At 36.4% G+C, this 24,861-nt stretch overlaps 1 protein-coding gene across 7 annotated transcripts in view; it reads right to left on the reverse strand.

Annotated features, from left to right (window-relative positions):
• ARID1B (AT-rich interaction domain 1B) overlaps window positions 1-24,861 on the reverse strand; it is an 807,057-nt gene that overhangs the window by 638,526 nt on the left and 143,670 nt on the right. For 6 of the 7 annotated variants that reach the window (XM_053710958.1, XM_053710954.1, XM_053710955.1 and 3 more), the window contains exon 3: window positions 5,051-5,197. The exons of the other annotated variant lie outside the window; for it this stretch is intronic. In XM_053710958.1, the coding sequence (XP_053566933.1) occupies window positions 5,051-5,197 (147 nt within the window). The remainder of the gene's footprint in view (window positions 1-5,050; window positions 5,198-24,861) is intronic. 7 annotated transcript variants of the gene reach the window in all.

Genomic DNA, 24,861 nt, shown 5'->3' on the forward strand with positions numbered 1-24,861 from the left:
CCTAAAGAAGGAACACTCTCAAAAGGAAGATAGAACTCTGACCCACCGTGTCCTAATACCAGAATCCAGCCCCGTAATCCTGAGTATGCAAGGAGTGGAAAAAACCCTCCGAAGCGAGAAAAACAGGAACCCACAGGCCTTCCCGGATACTGAGGTACCTCCAAATCAAAAGGAGAGCAAACGCAAGAAACTCATCCCCCACCATAGGTGAGGAGAAGAGGAAGAAGAGAAAACGGTAAACACCCTACCTAGAGGTGAAACCCTTCAGTCATTACCGCCAGCTCAGGTGATATGACAACTGAAAGTCTACAAGGAAGCATTAGATGCCCCAGAAGACAAAGTAGGGACCCGTTAGAGAGACCTCAAACTTAAACTTCAGGCAGATATCAATCTCCCATGAGACACGAAAAACCCCTTTCAAAGGGACACGCGGGAGATCCAACCCCAAGGTTGAACTGAACCGCCCATGCCCGATTCCAGGCAAGAGACATGGTCCTAAGAGTCCCCGGGAAACAGGACCGATCGAAAGATCTAACCCTCCTGAGGAACCCTTAAGCTGCCTCCTATGGTTTGGAGTGCACCCAGGACAGAGCCTTCCACCATCCAAAGTCCTTAGACATAGGGTACCAGCAACAGCCTCAAACCCAAGAGTCTGAAAAAAACTTGAAAAAGGTCTAAGAAAATGGCAACCAGTACCATTGGATCTTAAGATAATCCTTTGTAGACTACCTGATCTATACTACGGTTTAGATAAATTAAACCCATTTTCTTGACCCCAAAAGGGCGAAGGTCTGTATCTGATCCCGAACCTCCAACCCGCAAGCCCAAATGGCTAGATCTGCTATAAGGTCGAAGGATAGCACCCGAGATTACAAGGGACAGCTCTTAGATTGAGGAGACGACATATCTCCAGAGATCCTTACAGGATTAGTCTCCCGGAAATCCCAATAACAGGAACAACAACTGGAGCCTCGCAGCTCCTGGTAGAAAAAACGGGGTGATCCACACCCCTGCTCTCCAAGTACGAGAGCAAGCGAGATACTGAGAAAAGAAAGAAGGACATACGCCAAGAAGGGGAAAAAAAGGTAGTCTCCGCCACCGCAAAAGGAAATGCGACTAGGCTACAAGAGTCGACATCTGGAAGATACTGAAAGCGAAAACGCAAATCGTCCACCAAACCGATATTCCAGACCTCCGGAGGTTTTCCACATCTCCAAACTCTAAAGGAATGGAGTACTATGGTTCTGAGTCCAAAAGGACCTCTAGAAACCACGATGAAGCTTTAAAAAGTCGGTCACGTATTCAAAACAAATTGCAAGAAAAGGCCAACTTAGATTGGAGCTCACAACCTTCCTTCCAGAAGCGTTGGATCTAAACACTAGGCCCCATACTTTGTAGTAGGATCCGAGCTCGGAGCCCACATCTATAGGCCAAAGTGACATTCCGACAGGATATCAGCACCATGAGGCTGACATGAACCGCAAGGAACAGCAGCTAGCGCCCGATCAGTACTGGCTGGTACAAGAGCACTCCAGAACTGTCCAAAGGTCCAAGAAAAATTGACCAGATGGTTCGATAAGATAAACTAGAACATAACTATGTTCTTAAAAAAAAAAAAGTGCAACTTCCGAGGAAGTGCCCACGTGACCACAAAATCGCAAGTATCAGTTCCATAGAAAGAACATTCCCAAAACGGAATTTATATCAGACATGAGCTCTTTAAAACAAATCAAACACATCCTAACCAGATCAAAATAAAAGTAAGGCAAAACCCTCGGGTGAACGCCCAAGGAGAATGGGCACGCCAACCAGACCAGCCGATCATAGGCCCCATTCTCCCAAGCTCAGAACTGGAACCGATACATAAAAGAAAGAAAAAATGGAGACAAGGAGATTGGTTTCATCCCCAAACGTCTAACCCAGCTTGCCATCTGGCACAGAAGGCCGAGGATCCCTCGGCCCACTAGGACTGGAATCCTCCAGCACTGTCAAAACATGCCTTAGTAGGACACAAAGACATGCCAGCCTATAACGGAAGGCAAAATTATCTCTCGTCGGATCGCTGGACAACCATGTCCCCGAGGTTGGGGCCCCTGAAGCCTTAGAAACCATCGCTTTCCCTGAAGGCCAAACTGAATCAGGCGATCTCACACCCGACGGGCCCTGGTTGACAGAACATGGACAGTACCTTAAAAATATTTCCCTTGGGAGATATAAATGAGCCAGCGTCATAGATATGGCCATCCGGAACCGTGCCGTAACCTCTGGAGGAAACAAGCCGCCTTCCAGAGAAGGAGTAACGGCCATAGGGACACCTGCTTGCGTAGCAAAAGAAGGTTCTGGGGCACGCGCCTCACAGGACATGGAATTCTCGGGGGCGGATGACTCAATGCACTCTAAGTTCCCTGGTTCGGGAGAAGAGAGTACTCTGGAATGGCAATTGGAACAAAACTGATGGGCATGAATAACCCGGGCCATTTCATATTCTTCACAAGACGCATTCTCTGAATCGGAGATATCCGTGTCTAAAAAAATCAGAATCCTTCATAACTTTGGGATTGAAAATATGGACAAACACTAAACGGCACCTCCCCCCCCCCCCCCCCCCAATGGCTGGGGTACTCACCACCTCTTGTGAACCAGACAACTAACAATCAGACTGCGTCACCACTCGGTCAGAATACGGAAGTGGAATACAACGTAACCGCACCCAGTCACGAGGTGCACTGTGGAAGTCACAAAAAAAGGCAAGCAAATCTAAAGAGATTGCGCCAACTGTTCCTAATAGCCATGAGCCCAAGTATCACTGCATATTAGCAGACAGAATCACATAACAAACATGATTAATCCCTTAATGACCACAGCCCTTTTCCATTTTCTGCCCGTTTGGGACCTAGGCTATTTTTACAATTCTGCAGTGTTTGTGGTTAGCTGTAATTTTCCTCTTACTCATTTACTGTACCCACACATATTATATACTGTTTTTCTCGACATTAAATGGACTTTCTAAAGATACCATTATTTTCATCATATCTTATAATTTACTATATAAAAAAAAAAAAATATGAGGAAAAACGGAAAGAAAACACACTTTTTCTAACTTTGACCCTCAAAATCTGTTACACATCTACAACCACCAAAAAACACCCAAGCTAAATAGTTTTCAAAATTTTGTCCTGAGTTTAGAAATACCCAATGTTTACATGTTTTTTGCAAGTTATAGGGCAATAAATACAAGTGGCACTTTGCTATTTCCAAACCACTTTTTTTCAAAATTAGCGCTAGTTACATTGGAACACTGATATCTTTCAGGAATCCGTGAATATCCCTTGACATGTATATATTTTTTTAAGAAGACATCCCAAAGTATTGATCTAGGCCCATTTTGGTATATTTCATGCCACCATTTCACCGCCAAATGCAATCAAAAAAAAAAAAAATCGTTCACTATTTCACAAACTTTAGGTTTCTCACTGAAATTATTTACAAACAGCTTGTGCAATTATGGCACAAATGGTTGTAAATGCTTCTCTGGGATCCCCTTTGTTCAGAAATAGAAGACATATATGGCTTTGGCGTTGCTTTTTGGTAATTAGAAGGCCGCTAAATGCCACTGTGCATCACACGTGTATTATGCCCAGCAGTGAAGGGGTTAATTATAGAGCATGTAGGGAGCTTGTAGTGCTAATTTTAGCTTTAGTGTAGTAGACAACCCCAAGTATTGATCTAGGCCCATTTTGGTATATTTCATGCCACCATTTTACCGACAAATGTGATCAAATAAAAAACATTGTTCACTTTTTCACAAATTTTAGGTTTCTCACTGAAATTATTTACAAACAGCTTGTGCAATTACGGCACAAATGGTTGTAAATGCTTCTCTGGGATCCCCTTTGTTCAGAAATAGCAGACATACTGTATATGGCTTTGGCGTTGCTTTTTGGTAATTAGAAGGCCGCTAAATGCTGCTGCGCACCACACGTGAATTATGCCCAGCAGTGAAGGGGTTAATTATCGAGGCATCACTGCAATACCCTGGAAGCAGCTGGAAGCAATCAGGATCGCTTTCAGAGCTTCAAACCCCAGAGGACGTGCCAGGAATCTCCTTGGTCGTTAAGGGTGTTTTTTTGTAGGACGTTCCTGGCACGTCCTTGGTCGTTAAGGGGTTTAAGTCCCCCCTGTTCAATAACCCCCCTCAGGAGATATTAACCCTTTATTCCTAAAGATAAAGGAGTCCCACTGGGACCCTGACTTCTTTTCTTAACATTACATGTACATATCGAAATAAAATTAAATGATCTTACCGGAATCTGCGCCGTGGAACAGGAACACGGCCCTTCAAGTGTGACAGATAGTAGCCTCGCTTCTGACATGGACTTAAGTGAATAAAGGCAGGCAGTGAAACGCTGATATGCCAAAGAGCTGTTAATATGAGTCGGGATGGTTTCGCAGACGAAAGGCAAAGAATGACTGGGGGATGAGTGAAGTGGGGGAGGTATTTAAGCCTTTGGCTGGGGTGTCTTTGCCTCCTCCTGGTGGCCAGGTTCTGAATTCCCAAAAGTAATGAATGCAGCTGTGGACTCTTCCCGTTTAAGAAGAAAAAATATTTAGAGAAAAAGCAGAGGAGCCGGAAATGCAGCATATCAAAACAGACTATGGGCAAATTAATAATACAATGTGTATATACAAGATCAATTTTGCTTCATTATGGAGAAAATTACTTTTAAAGGAGTTTGACTCTCTATAATTATTTGGCGGGGGAAATAAAAATCATCTGTTACCTTACATGAGTTAACCTCTTCATATATTGATGTTGACCTGAAAGCTATAATAGCGAACTAACATATTCTGATCCAATAGCACTCTTTTTCACATAACTACAGTTTATAAATAATGTAGTCTAACTACTAAATACAATAATAAATATATGTATCAAGATTGTCCAATATGTATATAGACTACTAATTGTGTCCCTTTAAGTTACAAATGTGCAATTTGTTTCTTTGCCAGAAGTATCTTCATTCTATGAGTAGTGGCTTTCTGTGCTTACCTGTTGGGGATGATACCGCTGTTGAGCCTGGGACAGGTATTGAGCCTGGGGCTGCGGGTACTGAGGCTGCGACTGCTGATTGCAATATGGCTGTTGGCCTTGCTGGCAGTAGCCACTTACACCTTGCTGACCGTACTGAGGCGGCATCTGTTAGAAGAGCCAAGCAAAGTACACACGAGTCAGGAGGGTGGAACCAAAGCAACACTCACGTAGTTCAAAGGATATCCTTTACAACAGTGCATGTATACTCAACAGATAAGACTTGGGAAAGGGGGGAATTGGATTGTTTGACTTTCTATGACCCTAAAAATTAACCTACAGCAGTAATAGGTTTAAAAGGGCAAGTATTTATGAAAATTTAAAAGTTAAAAATAAACATATTAGGGCACATATTAAAGTTATATGACATCGCTCCTGATACCTAACTGTCCAATCATGAGTTTGTGGCATTTTCATCTTATCTATACTGGTTAATAAAAAATGCAGGCATTTTACTAGTTATTTTTGTAATAAACCATTGATTTAAAGGGATAGGAAAGTCAAAATTAAACTTGCATGATTCAGATAGAGCATGTCATTTCATTCAAGACACTTTTAAATTCTCTTCTATTTTCAAATGTGCTTTGTTTTCTTAATTTTTCTTGTTGAAAAATAATACGCACACATCCTACTCTAGTGGGAGATAGCTGCTGATTGGTTCCTGCACACATTAGTCTCTTGTGATTGGCTAACTAGATGTGTTCAGCTAGCTGTCCGTGTTCTTTCAGCAAAGGATAACAAGATAATGAAGCAAATTTCATAATAAAAGTTAATAGGAAAGTTGATTAAAATTGTATGTTATATCCAAATCATAAAAGAAAATTATGGGGTTTCCCATCCGTTTAATTTGCTTCTGTTTCATTTTAGTCACAGAAAAAAATGTGTTTGACCAAAATTTTTACTTATCCTTTTTGGCAATAAAATTAGCACAGATAACTGTACAATGGTGCAGCTAAATGCGCTTATTTATATGCTTATTCGAGAAGCAAAAACATAATTATAAAATGTTTATAATTAAATAAAACTTTTAATCATTTAGGAATAGACATTTTCCTCAGATGGATCAAGAAACAGAGTTTGTGCTATTTTGTTTAAACAAAAGTTATGTTCCTAGAATAACTCCTTCAGTGCTTAGCACAACATTAATGCTTAAAATTACTATGAGGTAAAAACGTCTTTATTCTCTTTGGCATCAACCTTGAATGAATAACTATTCCCTCAGTCAAGCCCACGTGGTAAAGCCCGAAGCCATAAGGTACTAAAATTTAATTAATACAATATGTTTGTTTTGCAGCCATTCAAATCATCAAGGACTAATGTGTCGAGACCAGAATTAAACACAAATAATTACAGGAAAAATAAAGAAAAATCAATCAAAGAACAAAAGAGATCAGAATAAAAAAGTCTGTTTACAACGTCTTGTGCTACTTTAGTGCAGACCACACACAGCTATTGTTGCAAACTTCTATTTAGGTACCTGAGGCAAATAGGATATCTTAGACTTTAAGCTATCTAGAAAGCAGGGCCTTGTAATACTTCTGTTCCAGTCTGCCATCCTTGTTTTATCTTTATGTATTGTATCACCTGTATAGTGCTAAGGAACTGGTGCATTGCAAACAAAGGAAATAATAATTATAATTTAATCTGAGGAAATCATGAGAATATATATATATATATATATATATATATATATATATATATATATATATATATATATATATATATATATACATACATACATACATATATATATATATTTATATATATATACACATACACACAACAACTTTTAAAATTAGGGAGAGGTAAAAGGCGAGTTTAAAATCCTCCACTACGCACAAAATATAGAGAAAATAACTAATTGTGTAGTTCATGAACAAATCTAGACAGGCCAGAAGGCTTGTTTTTCCCACAGAAAACCTCTGGGATACGAAGTAAAAAGATGCGTTGTGAACCTAATTTGCATATATTACCCAGAATCCTTTGCTGCATTGGAAACAATGTATTCCAGAGGTTTTCTGTGGGAAACACAAGCCTTCTGGCCTGTTCTGTTAATGAACTACACAATGTATTATGAGTTTCTCTCTCTCTCTCTATATATATATATATATATATATATATATATATATATATATATATATATATATATATATATATATATATATATATATATATATATATATATATATATATAGAACTAGGAATATGGCAGATAACAAAATAATAAAAACGGTTCCAAAATGGTAGCACCCATTATTAGAGGGAGTGCCTAATTTATGTACCACATAATTTAAAGGGACATTAAAATATGATTTCATTTATGCTTCAAAAATTAATCACTGCATGGCAAAAGGTCTTCATGTAAAATTAAAAGGATTTTGTCATTTTGTTAGCACTATTTCCATTGTTTCAGAGTTCAGGGACACACGGCTCGAAAAGCCACTTATCTCCTTTCCCGAGGCCAATTGGGGATTGACATAAATGTGCTTTGGCACATATCAAGCAATCACTGTGCTCTATGAAGTAGGTTCAAGGTTCTCAATTACATGCAACACACTCCAGCTTCTCCCCAGGGCATTGGAAAACAACTATTTTTTTAAATTAAAATGACAGGAAATGCAAACTAAATATATAATAAACAGCTAGATTTCGAGTTTTGCGTTATGAGGGGTGTGGTGCTAACTTGCACGTTATTGTCACCGCTCACTTCCCTACAGCGCTGGTATTACAGGTTTACAAAAACCTGGCGTTAGCAGGTAAGAAGTGAGCGTATTTTACGTGCTCGTGCACAATTTCCCCATAGACATCAATGGGGAGAGCTGGATGAAAAAAAAGCCTAACACCTGCAAAAAAGCAGCGTAAAGCTTCGTAACACAGCCCTATTTATTCCTATTGGGAAAGAAAATTTATGTTTACACCTAACACGAACCCCAAATCTAAACACCCCTAATCTTACTCTTATTAACCCCTAATCTGCCATCCCCGACATCTACATTATACTTATTAAGCCCTAATCTGCCGCTCCAGACATCACTGCCACTATAATAAACATATTAACCACTAAACCGCCGCACTCTCGCATCACAAACACTAGTTAAATATTATTAACCCCTAATCTGCCACCTCTAACATCGCCGCCACCTACCTACATTTATTAACCCCTAATCTGCCGCCCCCAACGTCGCCGCCACAAAAACATAATTTATTAATCCCTAAACCTAAGTCTAACCCTAACACACCTTAACTTAAATATAATTCAAATAAATCGAAATAAAACCTACTATTAATAACTAAATAATTCCTATTTAAAACTAAATACTTACCTGTAAAATAAACCCTAAGATAGCTACAATATAACTAATAGTTACATTGTAGCTAGCTTAGACTTTATTTTTATTTTACAGGCAAATTTGAATGTATTTGAACTAGGTAGAATAGTTACTAAATAGTTATTAACTATTTACTAACTACCTAGCTAAAATAAATACAAATTTACCTGTAAAAAACCTAATCTGTCTTACACTAACACCTAACCTTACACTACAATTAAATCAATTACATAAATTAAATACAATTAACCTACATTACAAAAAAAACACACTAAATTACACAAAATAAAAAAAAAAAAAATTATAAGATATTTAAACTAATTACACTTAATCTAATAGCCCTATCAAAATAAAATAAAAAAAAAAACAAAATAAAAAAAAAACCTAGCCTAAACTAAACTACCAATAGCCCTTAAAAGGGCCTTTTGCGGGGCATTGCCCCAAATAAATCGGCTCTTTTACCTGTAAAATAAAATACAAACAACCCCCCAACAGTAAAACCCACCACCCACACAACCAACCCCCCAAATAAAAACCTAACTAAAAAAACCTAAGCTCCCCATTGCCCTGAAAATGGCATTTGGATGGGCATTTAGCTATTTTTCAAATGCCCAAACCCCTAATCTAAATAATAAAACCCACCCAATAAACCCTTAAAAAAAAATCTAACACTAACCCCCGAAGATCCACTTACAGTTTTGAAGATCGGACATCCATCCTCACAAAGCCGGGAGAAGTCTTCATCCAAGCCGGCAGAAGTGGTCCTCCAGACGGCATCTTCTATCTTCATCCATCTGACGCGCGGCTCCATCTTCAAGACATCCGGCCCGGAGCATCCTCTTCAATCGAAGTCTTCTTCCAGAATGAAGGGTTCCTTTAAATGACGTCATCCAAGATGGCGTCCCTTGAATTCCGATTGGCTGATAGAATTCTATCAGCCAATCAGAATTAAAGGTGAAAAAATACCCAATCCTATTGGCTGATTGGAATTATTTAGTTATTAATAGTATGTTTTATTTAGATTTATTTTAATTATATTAAAGTTAGGGTTAGATTTAGGGTTAGGTTTAGGGGTTTATATGTTTATTATAGTGGCGGCGATGGTCCGGAGCGGCAGATTAGGGGTTAATAAATGTAGGTAGGTGGCAGCGATTGTTAGGGGCAGCAGATTAGGGGTTAAAAATATTTAACTAGTGTTTGAGATGTGGGAGTGCGGAGGTTTAGGGGTTAATATGTTTATTATAGTGGTGGCGATGTCGGGAGTGCCAGATTAGGGGTTAATAATTTTTATTTTTAGTGTTTGGGATGCGGCGGGCCTCGGTTTAGGGGTTAATAGGTAGTTTATGGGTGTTAGTGTACTTTTTAGCACTTTAGTTATGAGTTTTATGCTACAGCTTTGTAGCGTAAAACCCATAACTACTGACTTTAGATTGTGTTACGAAAAAGCTTGTAATATTATCGGCGCTATGGAAGTCCCATTGAAAAGAGACTTTACGCAAATTGCGTAAGTTAATTTGCTTTTTGGGCCAAAAAAGTGTGCGGTACAGCTTTTTTAACAAGACTCATAATAGCAGCGGTAGTGAAAAAGCAGTGTTATAACCCCATAACGCTGCTTTTTCACTCATAACACAAAACTCGTAATCTAGTCAAAAGTACTTTTTCACTATGCATACTTAAAAAAAAACATTTTATGAAAACCCAAAAACTTCTATTATCAGATTTGCTTTACTCTCTTGGTATCCTTTGCTGAAGGAGCGTCAATTCACTACTGGGAGCTAGCTGAACACACAAATGGTGATCCAATGACAAAAGGCATATATGTACAGCAACTAATCAGCAGCTATATCCCAGTAGCAAATTGCTGCTCCTTAGCATACCTAAATATGTTTTTCTACAAAGGATACAAAGAAAATTAGATTACAAAAAGTTATTTTAAATTGTATACTCTATTTGAATCATGTAATTTACATTTTCTCTCTACAGTCCCTTTAAATGCCAAGCAATTTCGCTGCTTAGCATCATAAACAAAATATTGTAAATAAACTGAGTAAAATGCCTGCATTGCAAAGCTGTGTTTACCGTGCAAAACATATAGATACAGGACACAAGCACATTTTTATTATTCCCCCACATAATTAAGCTTCCAATTTTCGACGTACAGTAAACATTGAAGTTCACATTTGCAACATTATTTATGCAGTGAGTTCTATCAGCTTTTTCCATATATTATTAGTTTTAACAACTACATAGAACAATTAAAGCCACACATTTTTTAAAATACATTTTTAAATCAGCAAGAACACCCATATGTTTGAGTAACACACATCGTTCACTGCTTGGTACCCATATGTTTAGTTTTGATATATCACATTTCAGTAGCAAGTCTGCGGTATTATTTTAGGCAGTTAGGATAACACTTAAACCAGTGTTAAATAGACTGTAATACTTTGGCAGAACATAAACATATTTTCATTAATTCCTGAATATGTTGTTTTTGTGTTCATTTTGTTAGTTTACTTGAGTGACAATGTATGTTGAACTGAGTGAAAAATGATCAGTTAAACTGAACGCAGAATTAAATAGATTAGGAACTTTTTAACCTTACAGAAATATGACAGCCAAAATATAATTTGATCCCCCCCCCGTAGTACAATTTTTAGAGGCTATATTGCACTGTACATGTGTATTAAAGGAACATAACTCGAAATGTAATTGCCCATAAATTATATAACCAATGTAACAACATTGTAATAATCATTAATTTATCAATTTTGCATTACAGATGGCCCTCGTTTTACAACGGTTCAATTTACACGTTTCAGAATAACAACCTTTTTTTCAGTCATGTGACTGCTATTGAAAAGCATTGAGAAGCAGTGCATTTATTAAAATAGCCAGCAGGTGGAGCTGTCAGCTTGTGTTGCAGCAAAGCCAAGCAAGCTGAAATTAATCAGTTTAACCAGACCTGAGCTATCGAGCAGATTTCAAAGGAACAAGATCTTCCTGTCTATAAATCAGTCCAGATTGTAATGCATAGAAAGAACTGTTTGCAGAAAAATGCAAGTGAAGTTTGTGTTGTGTGATTATTTTATTAGGTTTATAATGCTGTTTAGCAATGTTTTTGTTCATTTAACTTAGTTTAATTATATATCTGTGGTTGTGTGATTATTTTATTAGGTTTATAATGCTGTTTAGCATTTAAAGATCTTCATTTCAAAGCTTTAAAATAATGTATTAGGTGTTACTTATGACTATTTTGAGAGGGGCCTGGAACCTAACTCCCTCACTTCCCATTGACTTTCATTATAAACTGGGTTTCAATTTACAACAGTTTCGATTTACAACCATTCCTTCTGGAACCTAACCCCGGCGTAAACTGAGGGCTACCTGTATTTGAAAAATGGGTACTTGTTCATGCATCCCTTGTGAGGTCAAAAAAGCAAATTCTGTTACCATCATCATGCGGCAAATTGGCTAAACCAGTAACATTTTATCGAATATATAGTGGCCAAAATAGGACTCACTGTAAACTGGTTTGGGCACTGCTCTGACCAGTTACAGTGAAGTAAATTAAAGGGACACTGAACCCAAATTTACCAAATTAGATTGTCCTTGCTGATTGGTGGATAAATCATCCACCAATCAAAAACTGCTGTCCAGAGTACTGAACCAAGAAAAAAAAAGCTTAGATGCCTTTTTTTTCAAATAAAGATATCAAGAGAATGAAGAAACATTGATAATAGGAGTAAATTAGAAAGTTGCTTAAAATTGCATGCTCTATCTGAATCACAAAAGAAAAAAATTGGGTTCAGTGTCCCTTTAAGTTGGGCAAGGATATCTGCAGCATATTTAAAAGGAGCATTCATTTTCCCATAAAGTGTTTAATTACATGTAAATGAAAAAGAATGGTATCTTCTACCAGGTTTCATTATGTTTATTTCATTATTAAGAAAAGCAGAACACTGACCTTCCTATGTGCTGCACATATTGGTTAATATGTGAGGAGCTTGTTTATATTTGTCTTAGAAATAGGAAACTGTATAATAATGTGTTTTTGCTAAATGTGTGCAGTTCTTCTTTGCTATGCTGAGAATTGTAAACTCTCACAATCAAAAGAGATTTTATAAAGCAGGGTTAGAGAAACCATTTTTGGGGGTTATTCTCCATGTATCTATGTACAAATACCGCTGGTCTGGCTCCTAAAAATTCTTACCTTCTCCTAAATTTTAAACATTTGTGCCAACCCCTGTCCTAGGCTTACATTTGTATTCTAAGGGTAGTTCTTAAAGGTGAAAGAGATGGCATAGGGCAGTGGATGGAAAACTATCTATAACAAGAGTACCTCTGCTGTTCTCTTCTTCAGAGTGCTCTTTTGAGTTGTCGCTTCCCTTGTTTGACACATACCAGAAGTCCCCAAAAACACATTTTAGTTCTGCTTTTTCCCTTGGGTCAGAAAAAAATATGGAACACATTCTTACTTTCTGTTTTTCACCACCCTGGGGGTCGGCGAAAACTAGTGCTGAGGACCACATGCGGCCCATGGCATGCCCGTTGGCCACCATGATATAGAGCTTGAGGTAGAAAATCAATTTGGTATTAGGGAAGTGCATTAGGAGGAGTATTCAGCAGGCAATGAGATGGTGAAGATGGCGGCCTCCAGGCTATTTTTGGAGTTGGATTTCTTCTTGTGAAAGCGCAACACACTTAGATCTGGATTTGCAAAGATCTTGGTGTGTTGAATTTCACAAGAAGAAATCTGGCTGTGAAAATAGCGGCGGCCGGCCATCTTTTCCATTGTTAACTGCTGAATACTCTGAAATGCACAGCCCTAACTATACCATGAAATTACAACTAAAGGGTTTATGAACAGAGAGATTTGAGAGCATGTGATTTTGAATAACTTTAAAATTTACTTCCCGTTACCAAATTTGCTCCATTTTCTTGATATCCTTTGTTGTAGGAGCAGCAGTGCACTACTGGGAGTAGCTGATCACATCCAGTAAACCAATGGCGACAAGAGGGCATTTATGTGCAGCCACCAATCTAGCAGCTAGCGCCCAGTTATGGCATTGATGATGCTGGAAACCAAGAGAATTAAAACATATTAGTAAATTGGAAAAAGGGCCACATTTTGAGGATATCTGAACTGGAGCACAGGTGAAATAATCAGCTGATTAGAAAAACATTTTTATTTTTACCTGCCCTCATCCAAGGTATCCTAAAAATCTGTCCTGTTGGGGAGGCTTGATGAGAGGTTTGAAAACCAGTGATGTAGAATGATGATTTGAGATTTTTTTTTTCTGGCCACACAACAAAGCAATGTAAAATGTATTTAAAATTAATCTAAATATGCTTATTTATAAAGGGTAAAGTTATAGTCTAGAAATCTAGTTTCTCAACCGGTGGTACGTGTACCCTGGGGGTATTGGGGCATTGGCAAGGGGTACGCCAGGGATTGGCCTTCATTTGTTGTTCTATTGTAAACATGACATACCAACGTAAGCAGTTGTTTCTCATTTCTACCCTTGAGCACCCCTAACAGGACCAAGTGTGAAGATTTCCCTGCGTAGGTTAGACCACTGCGCAATCACTGATTCACTTAAATTGGGTAAAACCTTTAGATTCTGGCTTGTTAGTGACATTGGAGGGCTGGATTTGAGCTTTTTTGATATGAACAGAAAATTGTATTACTGTTACAAGTGCCACAGAGACAAGTGCCAAATAAATGTCCACTGTGAAATAGGTAACGGGCCCTATAATGACGTGTGCCGCAGTAAGACGAAGCAGATAAACTGTGTATGAAATGATTGTTAAATATAGAAAGATGGTACCATAAATATTAATTCCCTCGTCATGCAGAAGAGAGTTTATTTTCCTCTTTTTTGATGTAAGAAGCACATTAATTGCATAAAGTATTAATATCAATGGACTTTATATCTGTGTTTTAATAATGTAAAAAAATATTAAATTCCGGAAAACATAAAAGAAATATCGGACTCATATATATATATAATATATATATATATATATATATATATATTATATATATATATATATATATCTCTGTGTATATATATATATATATATATATATATATATATATACACACACACTTCATTAAGATATCTGATACAAGCTTGTGAAATCAAGTGATAGACTATTTCCATTTTGCTCATGTAAAATATCAATAACATTTGTGATAAAGTTGGGGTACATAGAAAACAAGTGTTTGCTTACAGGGGTACTTGCTACAAAAAGGTTGAGAAACACTGGTCTAGAAGATAGACAGACCAGGTATAGGATAAATCAATGGGCTGATTGCAGCTCAAAACCTATAACTTTCCTGCTTTTTATTTAATCCTAAATTACATCAGAAGCCACTATAATGACTGAGGAATGTAATTAGGAATCTAATGAAACAGCAGATGTGAAGTGAATTTTGAGTTTCAATCAGCCTTAAACTGGCCATTAAATAACATCCTAAGAGAACTATCCGTAACCTTATTAAAGTTGTTTTTATTACAAACCTTTTAATTCTATCATGTAATTTTCCAATAGTCTTCAGTCTTTGTGAAACCTTTTCCATCAGAATTATTTTTTTCCCTTTACTGCTAACAAGCTATTTAATTTGTTCTATTTTACTACTTACTTCTATATCAAGCTTTTTTTCCTACCGCATAAGAAAATGGTAAATTATCTATGAAACACTGCCATCTTTTCTCTATTCAAGAAAGAGATAAATTGAATGGTTTTGACCTGATCTGAAAGAGAGGGCAAGCTTGGTAAAAGCATTTTTAACACAGCGCTCGTGTGTTTTGTTTCCTCTCTGAGCTTTGCAGAGTCATGAAAAATTACTAGTTTGCAGCACTATATTCCTTTTTTCTGGGTCTGCAATTCATTTACCTTTCTGCTCCAGGTCATTCCATTAAAGCTAATTTTGTTATACATTCCAAAGCGCAGGTCTTACAGCAGTGCTAAAAATGTCCTCATTTACAGCCAACTTACTGAATACAGAGTAAGCACATAAGTGTATAATTGTAGTTTTATCTTTGAGGGAGATATACATACTTTTTTGCAAGCTAAAGTTTACTTGAAGGGCAATAAACGCTTGACATCAAAAAGTGTTTGATTTAGCATAACAGACTGCTTAGACGTTTATAGCAAGTAATAAAGTATTAAAAAATGAAAAATGTAATTTGAGTGCTCAGCTATTGGTAATTAAATAATTCACTGAAATTATGATTTAAAAAACCCCAATATACTGTTCCATCTTACAAATGTGAATGTTCGAGAACAGTAAATTGAAAATATCTAAATCTCAGACAAGACATTTGTTTTTAAATTTTTATTAAAGGGTCAGTCTAGTCAAAATTTAAACTAGCATGATTCAGATAGGACACGTAATTTTAAACAACTTTCCAATTTACTTTCATCATTAAACTTGCTTTGTTCTCTTGGTATTCTTAGTTTAAAGCTAAACCTAGGTAGTCTCATATGCGCTTGAAGACTGTCTCTAGTCTGAATGCATTTGACAGTTTTTCACAGCTAGAGAGCATTAGTTCATGTGTGCCATATAGATAACATTGTGCGCACGCCTGTGGAGTTACTTATGAGAGGGCACTGACTAGCTAAAATGCAAGTCTGTCAAAAAAACTAAAAATGGAGGCAGTATGCAGAGGTTTAAATACAAGGAAATCACAGAGGTATAAAGTAAATTAATATAATGTTGGTTATGCAAATCTGGGGAATAGATAATAAAAGAATTAAGAATTTTTAAGAAACTTTCTAATGTACTCTCATCCATTTTTCTTCGTTATCTTAGTATCTTTATTTGAAAAACAAAATGTAAGCTCAGGAGCTGACCCATTTTTGGTTCAGAACCTGTAGTGCTTGCTGATTGGTGTTTACATTTAGACACCAATCAGCAAGCACTACCTAGGTTCTGAACCAAAAATGGGTCAGCTCCTGAGCTTACATTTTGCTTTTTCAAATAAAGATACTAAGATAACGAAGAAAAATGGATGAGAGTACATTAGAAAGTTTCTTAAAAATTCTTAATTCTTTTATTATCTATTCCCCAGATTTGCATAACCAACATTATATTAATTTACTTTATACCTCTGTGATTTCCTTGTATTTAAACCTCTGCATACTGCCTCCATTTTTAGTTTTTTGACAGACTTGCATTTTAGCTAGTCAGTGCCCTCTCATAAGTAACTCCACAGGCGTGCGCACAATGTTATCTATATGGCACACATGAACTAATGCTCTCTAGCTGTGAAAAACTGTCAAATGCATTCAGACTAGAGACAGTCTTCAAGCGCATATGAGACTACCTAGGTTTAGCTTTAAACTAAGAATACCAAGAGAACAAAGCAAGTTTAATGATGAAAGTAAATTGGAAAGTTGTTTAAAATTACGTGTCCTATCTGAATCATGCTAGTTTAAATTTTGACTAGACTGACCCTTTAATAAAAATTAAAAACAAATGTCTTGTCTGAGATTTAGATATTTTCAATTTACTGTTCTCGAACATTCACATTTGTAAGATGGAACAGTATATTGGGGTTTTTTAAATCATAATTTCAGTGAATTATTTAATTACCAATAGCTGAGCACTCAAATTACATTTTTTCATTTTTTAATACTTTATTACTTGCTATAAACGTCTAAGCAGTCTGTTATGCTAAATCAAACACTTTTTGATGTCAAGCGTTTATTGCCCTTCAAGTAAACTTTAGCTTGCAAAAAAGTATGTATATCTCCCTCAAAGATAAAACTACAATTATACACTTATGTGCTTACTCTGTATTCAGTAAGTTGGCTGTAAATGAGGGCACCCTTTTTAGCACTGCTGTAAGACCTCGCTTTGGAATGTATAACAAAATTAGCTTTAATGGAATGACCTGGAGCAGAAAGGTAAATGAATTGCAGACCCAGAAAAAAGGAATATAGTGCTGCAAACTAGTAATTTTTCAATGACTCTGCAAAGCTCAGAGAGGAAACAAAACACACGAGCGCTGTGTTAAAAATGCTTTTACCAAGCTTGCCCTCTCTTTCAGATCAGGTCAAAACCATTCAATTTATCTCTTTCTTGAATAGAGAAAAGATGGCAGTGTTTCATAGATAATTTACCATTTTCTTATGCGGTAGGAAAAAAAGCTTGATATAGAAGTAAGTAGTAAAATAGAACAAATTAAATAGCTTGTTAGCAGTAAAGGGAAAAAAATAATTCTGATGGAAAGGTTTCACAAAGACTGAAGACTATTGGAAAATTACATGATAGAATTAAAAGGTTTGTAATAAAAACAACTTTAATAAGGTTACGGATAGTTCTCTTAGGATGTTATTTAATGGCCAGTTTAAGGCTGATTGAAACTCAAAATTCACTTCACATCTGCTGTTTCATTAGATTCCTAATTACATTCCTCAGTCATTATAGTGGCTTCTGATGTAATTTAGGATTAAATAAAAAGCAGGAAAGTTATAGGTTTTGAGCTGCAATCAGCCCATTGATTTATCCTATACCTGGTCTGTCTATCTTCTAGACCAGTGTTTCTCAACCTTTTTGTAGCAAGTACCCCTGTAAGCAAACACTTGTTTTCTATGTACCCCAACTTTATCACAAATGTTATTGATATTTTACATGAGCAAAAATGGAAATAGTCTATCACTTGATTTCACAAGCTTGTATCAGATATCTTAATGAAGTGTGTGTGTATATATATATATATATATATATATATATATATATACACAGAGATATATATAATATATATATTATATATAATATATATATATATATATATATATATATTAAATGAGTCCGATATTTCTTTTATGTTTTCCGAATTTAATATTTTTTTACATTATTAAAACACAGATATAAAGTCCATTGATATTAATACTTTATGCAATTAATGTGCTTCTTACATCAAAAAAGAGGAAAAAAACTCTCTTCTGCATGACGAGGGAATTAATATTTATGGTACCATCTTTCTATATTTAACAATCATTTCATACACAGTTTATCTGCTTCGTCTTACTGCGGCACACGTCATTATAGGGCCCTTTACCTATTTCACAGTGGCACATTTATTTGGCACTTGTCTCTGTGGCACTTGGTAACAGTAATACAATTTTTCTGTTCATATCAAAAAAGCTCAATCCAGCCCTCCAATGTCACTAACAAGCCAGAATCTAAGGTTTTACCAATTTAAGTGAATCAGTGATTGCGCAGTGGTCTAACCTAGGCAGGGAAATCTTCACACTTGGTCCTGTTAGGGTGCTCAAGGGTAGAAATGAGAAACACTGCTTTCGTTGGTATGTCATGTTTACAATAGAACAACAAATGAAGGCCAATCCCTGGCGTACCCCTTGCCAAAGCCCCAATACCCCCAGGGGTACACTACCACAGGTTGAGAAACTAGATTCTAGACTATAACTTTACCCTTATAAATAAGCATATTTAGATTAATTTAAATACATTTTACATTGCTTTGTTGTGTGGCAGAAAAAAAAAAATCTCAAATCATCATTCTACATCACTGGTTTTCAAACCTCTCATCAAGCCTCCCCAACAGGACAGATTTTTAGGATTACCTTGGATGAGGGCAGGTAAAATAAAATGTTTTCTAATCAGCTGATTATTTCACCTGTGCTCCAGTTCAGATATCCTCAAAATGTGGCCTTTTTCCAATTTACTAATATGTTTAATTCTCTTGGTTTCCAGCATCATCAATGCATAACTGGGCGCTAGCTGCTGATTGGTGGCTGCACATAAATGCCTCTTGTCGCCATTGGTTTACTGGATGTGATCAGCTAACTCCCAGTAGTGCACTGCTGCTCCTACAACAAAGGATATCAAGAAAATGGAGCAAATTTGGTAACGGAAGTAAATTTTAAAGTTATTCAAAATCACATGCTCTCTGAATCATGAAAGAAAAATGGTGGGTTTCATGTCCCTTTAAAGGGACATAATGAGCAAAAAGTCAAGGTTAATATGCCCCAGTGGTAAATTTCTACTTAAAATAAAATGTTTTTGGCAATAAACTTTCCTTTAAAGTCTGTTTTAGGGATAATAGTGTTAGTAAAAGTTGTTGTACTTTTCTGTTCTTTGACTTTTATTTGCCCCTAAAGGATAACTATCAACACAATTACCACAAACCCTTCCCCCCTCCCATTGATTATGTTGAAGTTGCATACAAAGGATAGTGCAGATCCTGTTCATAAACCCTTTAGTGGTAATTTCATGGTATAAGTTAGGGCTGTGCATTCAGAGTATTCAGCAGTTAACAAATGGAAAGATGGCGGCCCCCTATTTTCACAGCCAGATTTCTTCTGTGAAATTCAACACACCAAGATCTTTGCAAATCCAGATCTAAGTGTGTTGCCTGGTGGCCGCCATCTTCACCATTCATTGCCTGCTGAATACTCCTCCTAATGCACTTCCCTAATACCAATTGATTGTCTACCTCAAGCTCTATATCATGGTGGCCAACGGGCATGCCATGGGCCCATGTGGTCCTCAGCACTAGTTTTCGCGACCCCAGGGTGGTGAAAACAGAAGTAAGAATGTGTTCCATATTTTTTTCTGACCCAAGGAAAAAGCAGAACTAAAAATGTGTTTTTGGGACTTCTGGTATGTGGTCAAACAAGGAAGCGACAACTCAAAAGAGCACTCTGAAGAAGAGAACAGCAGAGGGTACTCTTGTTATAGATAGTTTTCCATCACTGCCCTATGCCATCTCTTTCACCTTTAAGAACTACCCTTAGAATACAAATGTAAGCCTTAGGACAGGGGTTGGCACAAATGTTTAAAATTTAGGAGAAGGTAAGAATTTTTAGGAGCCAGACCAGCGGTATTTGTACATAGATACATGGAGAATAACCCCCAAAATGGTTTCTCTAACCCTGCTTTATAAAATCTCTTTTGATTGTGAGAGTTTACAATTCTCACATAGCAAAGAAGAACTGCACACATTTAGCAAAACACATTATTATACAGTTTTCCTATTTCTAAGACAAATATAAACAAGCTCCTCACATATTAACCAATATGTGCAGCACATAGGAAGGTCATGTTCTGCTTTTCTTAATAATGAAATAAAATAATGAAACCTGGTAGAAGATACCATTCTTTTTCATTTACATGTAATTAAACACTTTATGGGAAAATGAATGCTCCTTTTAAATATGCTGCAGATATCCTTGCCCAACTTAAAGGGATACTGAACCCAATTTTTTTCTTTTGTGATTCAGATAGAGCATGCAATTTTAAGCAACTTTCTAATTTACTCCTATTATCAATGTTTCTTCATTCTCTTGATATCTTTATTTGAAAAAAAAGGCATCTAAGCTTTTTTTTCTTGGTTCAGTACTCTGGACAGCAGTTTTTGATTGGGTGGATGAATTTATCCACCAATCAGCAAGGACAACCTAATTTGGTAAATTTGGGTTCAGTGTCCCTTTAATTTACTTCACTGTAACTGGTCAGAGCAGTGCCCAAACCATTTACAGTTAGTCCTATTTGGCCACTATATATTCGATAAAATGTTACTGGTTTAGCCAATTTGCAGCATGATGAGGTAACAGAATTTTGCTTTTTGACCTCACAAGGGAGCATGAACAAGTACCATTTTTCAAATAATTGCAAAAATTGATAAATAATGATATTACAATGTTGTTACATTGGTTATATAATTTATGGGCAATTACATTTCGAGTTATGTTCCTTTAATACACATGTACAGTGCAATATAGCCTCTAAAAATTGTACTACGGGGGGGGGATCAAATTATATTTTGGCTGTCATATTTCTGTAAGGTTAAAAAGTTCCTAATCTATTTAATTCTGCGTTTCAGTTTAACTGATCATTTTTCACTCTGTTCAACATCATTTGTCACTCAAGTAAAACTAACAAAATGAACACAAAAACAACATATTCAGGAATTAATGAAAATATGTTTAATGTTCTGCCAAAGTATTACAGTCTATTTAACACTGGTTTAAGTGTTTATCCTAACTGCCTAAAATAATACCGCAGACTTGCTACTGAAATGTGATATATCAAAACTAAACATATGGGTACCAAGCAGTGACGATGTGTGTTACTCAAACAATGGGTGTTCTTGATGATTTAAAAATGTATTTTAAAAAATGTGTGGCTTTAATTGTTCTATGTAGTTGTTAAAACTAATAATATATGGAAAAATCTGATAGAACTCACTGCATAAATAATGTTGCAAATGTGAACTTCAATGTTTACTGTACGTCGAAAATTGGAAGCTTAATTATGTGGGGAATAATAAAAATGTGCTTGTGTCCTGTATCTATATGTTTTGCACGGTAAACACAGCTTTGCAATGCAGGCATTTTACTCAGTTTATTTACAATATTTTGTTTATGATGCTAAGCAGCGAAATTGCTTGGCATTTAAAGGGACTGTAGAGAGAAAATGTAAATTACATGATTCAAATAGAGTATACAATTTAAAATAACTTTTTGTAATCTAATTTTCTTTGTATCCTTTGTAGAAAAACATATTTAGGTATGCTAAGGAGGATATAGCTGCTGATTAGTGGCTGTACATATACCTTTTGTCATTGGATCACCATTGTGTGTTCAGCTAGCTCCCAGTAGTGAATTGACGCTCCTTCAGCAAAGGATACCAAGAGAGTAAGCAAATCTGATAATAGAAGTTTTTGGGTTTCATAAAATGTTTTTTTTTAAGTATGCATAGTGAAAAAGTACTTTTGACTAGATTACGAGTTTTGTGTTATAAGTGAAAAAGCAGCGTTATGGGTTAATAACACTGCTTTTTCACTACCGCTGCTATTATGAGTCTTGTTAAAAAAGCTGTACCGCACACTTTTTTGGCCAAAAAGCAAATTAACTTACGCAATTTGCGTAAAGTCTCTTTTCAATGGGACTTCCATAGCGCCGATAATATTACAAGCTTTTTCTGGGAGGCCAAAAAGTCCCGCAAGATTCGTAACACAATCTAAAATCAGTAGTTTATGGGTTTTACGCTACAAAGCTGTAGCATAAAACTCATAACTAAAGTGCTAAAAGTACACTAACACCCATAAACTACCTATTAACCCCTAAACCGAGGCCCGCCGCATCCCAAACACTAAAATAAAAAATTATTAACCCCTAATCTGGCACTCCCGACATCGCCGCCACTATAATATAACATATTAACCCCTAAACCTCCGCACTCCACATCTCAAACACTAGTTAAATATTTTTAACCCCTAATCTGCTGCCCCTAACATCGCTGCCACCTACCTACATTTATTAACCCCTAATCTGCCGCTCCGGACATCGCTGCCACTATAATAAACATATAAACCCCTAAACCTAACCCTAAATCTAACCCCAACACCCCCTAACTTTAATATAATTAAAATAAATCTAAATAAAACATACTATTAATAACTAAATAATTCCAATCAGCCAATAGGATTGAGCTCGCATTCTATTGGCTGATTGGATCAGCCAATAGGATTGAAGCTCAATCCTATTGGCTGATTGCATCAGCCAATAGGATTTTTTCACCTTTAATTCTGATTGGCTGATTGGCTGATAGAATTCTATCAGCCAATCGGAATTCAAGGGACGCCATCTTGGATGACGTCATTTAAAGGAACCTTCATTCTGGAAGAAGACTTCGATTGAAGAGGATGCTCCGGGCCGGATGTCTTGAAGATGGAGCCGCGCGTCGGATGGATGAAGATAGAAGATGCCGTCTGGAGGACCACTTCTGCCGGCTTGGATGAAGACTTCTCCGGCTTTGTTGAGGATGGATGTCCGGTCTTCAAAACTGTAAGTGGATCTTCGGGTTAGCAATGGGGAGCTTAGTTTTTTTTAGTTAGGTTTTTATTTGGGGGTTGGTTGTGTGGGTGGTGGGTTTTACTGTTGGGGGTTGTTTGTATTTTATTTTACAGGTAAAAGAGCTGATTTATTTGGGGCAATGCCCCGCAAAAGGCCCTTTTAAGGGCTATTGGTAGTTTAGTTTAGGCTAGGGGTTTGTTTTAGTTTTGTTTTATTTTATTTTATTTTGATAGGCTATTAGATTAAGTGTAATTAGTTTAAATATCTTATAATTTTTTTTTTTAATTTTGTGTAATTTAGTGTGTTTTTTTGTAATGTAGGTAATTGTATTTAATTTATGTAATTGATTTAATTGTAGTGTAAGGTTAGGTGTTAGTGTAAAACAGATTAGGTTTTTTTACAGGTAAATTTGTATTTATTTTAGCTAGGTAGTTAGTAAATAGTTAATAACTATTTAGTAACTATTCTACCTAGTTAAAATAAATTCAAATTTGCCTGTAAAATAAAAATAAAGTCTAAGCTAGATACAATATAACTATTAGTTATATTTTAGCTATCTTAGGGTTTATTTTACAGGTAACTATTTAGTTTTAAATAGGAATTATTTAGTTATTAATAGTAGGTTTTATTTCGATTTATTTGAATTATATTTAAGTTAAGGTGTGTTAGGGTTAGACTTAGGTTTAGGGATTAATAAATTTAGTTTTGTGGCGGCAACGTTGGGGGCGGCAGATTAGGGTTAATAAATGTAGGTAGGTGGCGGCGATGTTAGAGGTGGCAGATTAGGGGTTAATAATATTTAACTAGTGTTTGTGATGCGAGAGTGCGGCGGTTTAGTGGTTAATATGTTTATTATAGTGGCAATGATGTCTGGAGCGGCAGATTAGGCTTAATAAGTATAATGTAGATGTCGGGGATGGCAGATTAGGGTTAATAAGAGTAAGATTAGGGTGTTTAGATTTGGGGTTTGTGTTAGGTGTAAACATAAATTTTCTTTCCCAATAGGAATAAATAGAGCTGTGTTACGGAGCTTTACGCTGCTTTTTTGCAGGTGTTAGGCTTTTTTTTCATCCAGCTCTCCCCATTGATGTCTATGGGAAATTGTGCACGAGCACGTAAAATACGCTCACTTCTTGCCTGCTAACCCAGGTTTTTGTAAACCTGTAATACCAGCGCTGTAGGGAAGTGAGCGGTGACAATAACGTGCAAGTTAGCACCACAACCCCATAACGCAAAACTCGTAATCTAGCTGTTTATTATTTATTTAGTTTGCATTTCCTGTCATTTTAATTTAAAAAAATAGTTGTTTTCCAATGCCCTGGTGAGAAGCTGGAGTGTGTTGCATGTAATTGAGAACCTTGAACCTACTTCATAGAGCACAGTGATTGCTTGATATGTGCCAAAGCACATTTATGTCAATCCCCAATTGGCCTCGCAAAGGAGATAAGTGGCTTTTTCGAGCCGTGTGTCCCTGAACTCTGAAACAATGGAAATAGTTCTAACAAAATGACAAAATCCTTTTAATTTTACATGAAGACCTTTTGCCATGCAGTGATTAATTTTTGAAGCATAAATGAAATCATATTTTAATGTCCCTTTAAATTA

Source organism: Bombina bombina, chromosome 4, assembly GCF_027579735.1.
Source record: "Bombina bombina isolate aBomBom1 chromosome 4, aBomBom1.pri, whole genome shotgun sequence".
NCBI lineage: Eukaryota > Metazoa > Chordata > Amphibia > Anura > Bombinatoridae > Bombina > Bombina bombina.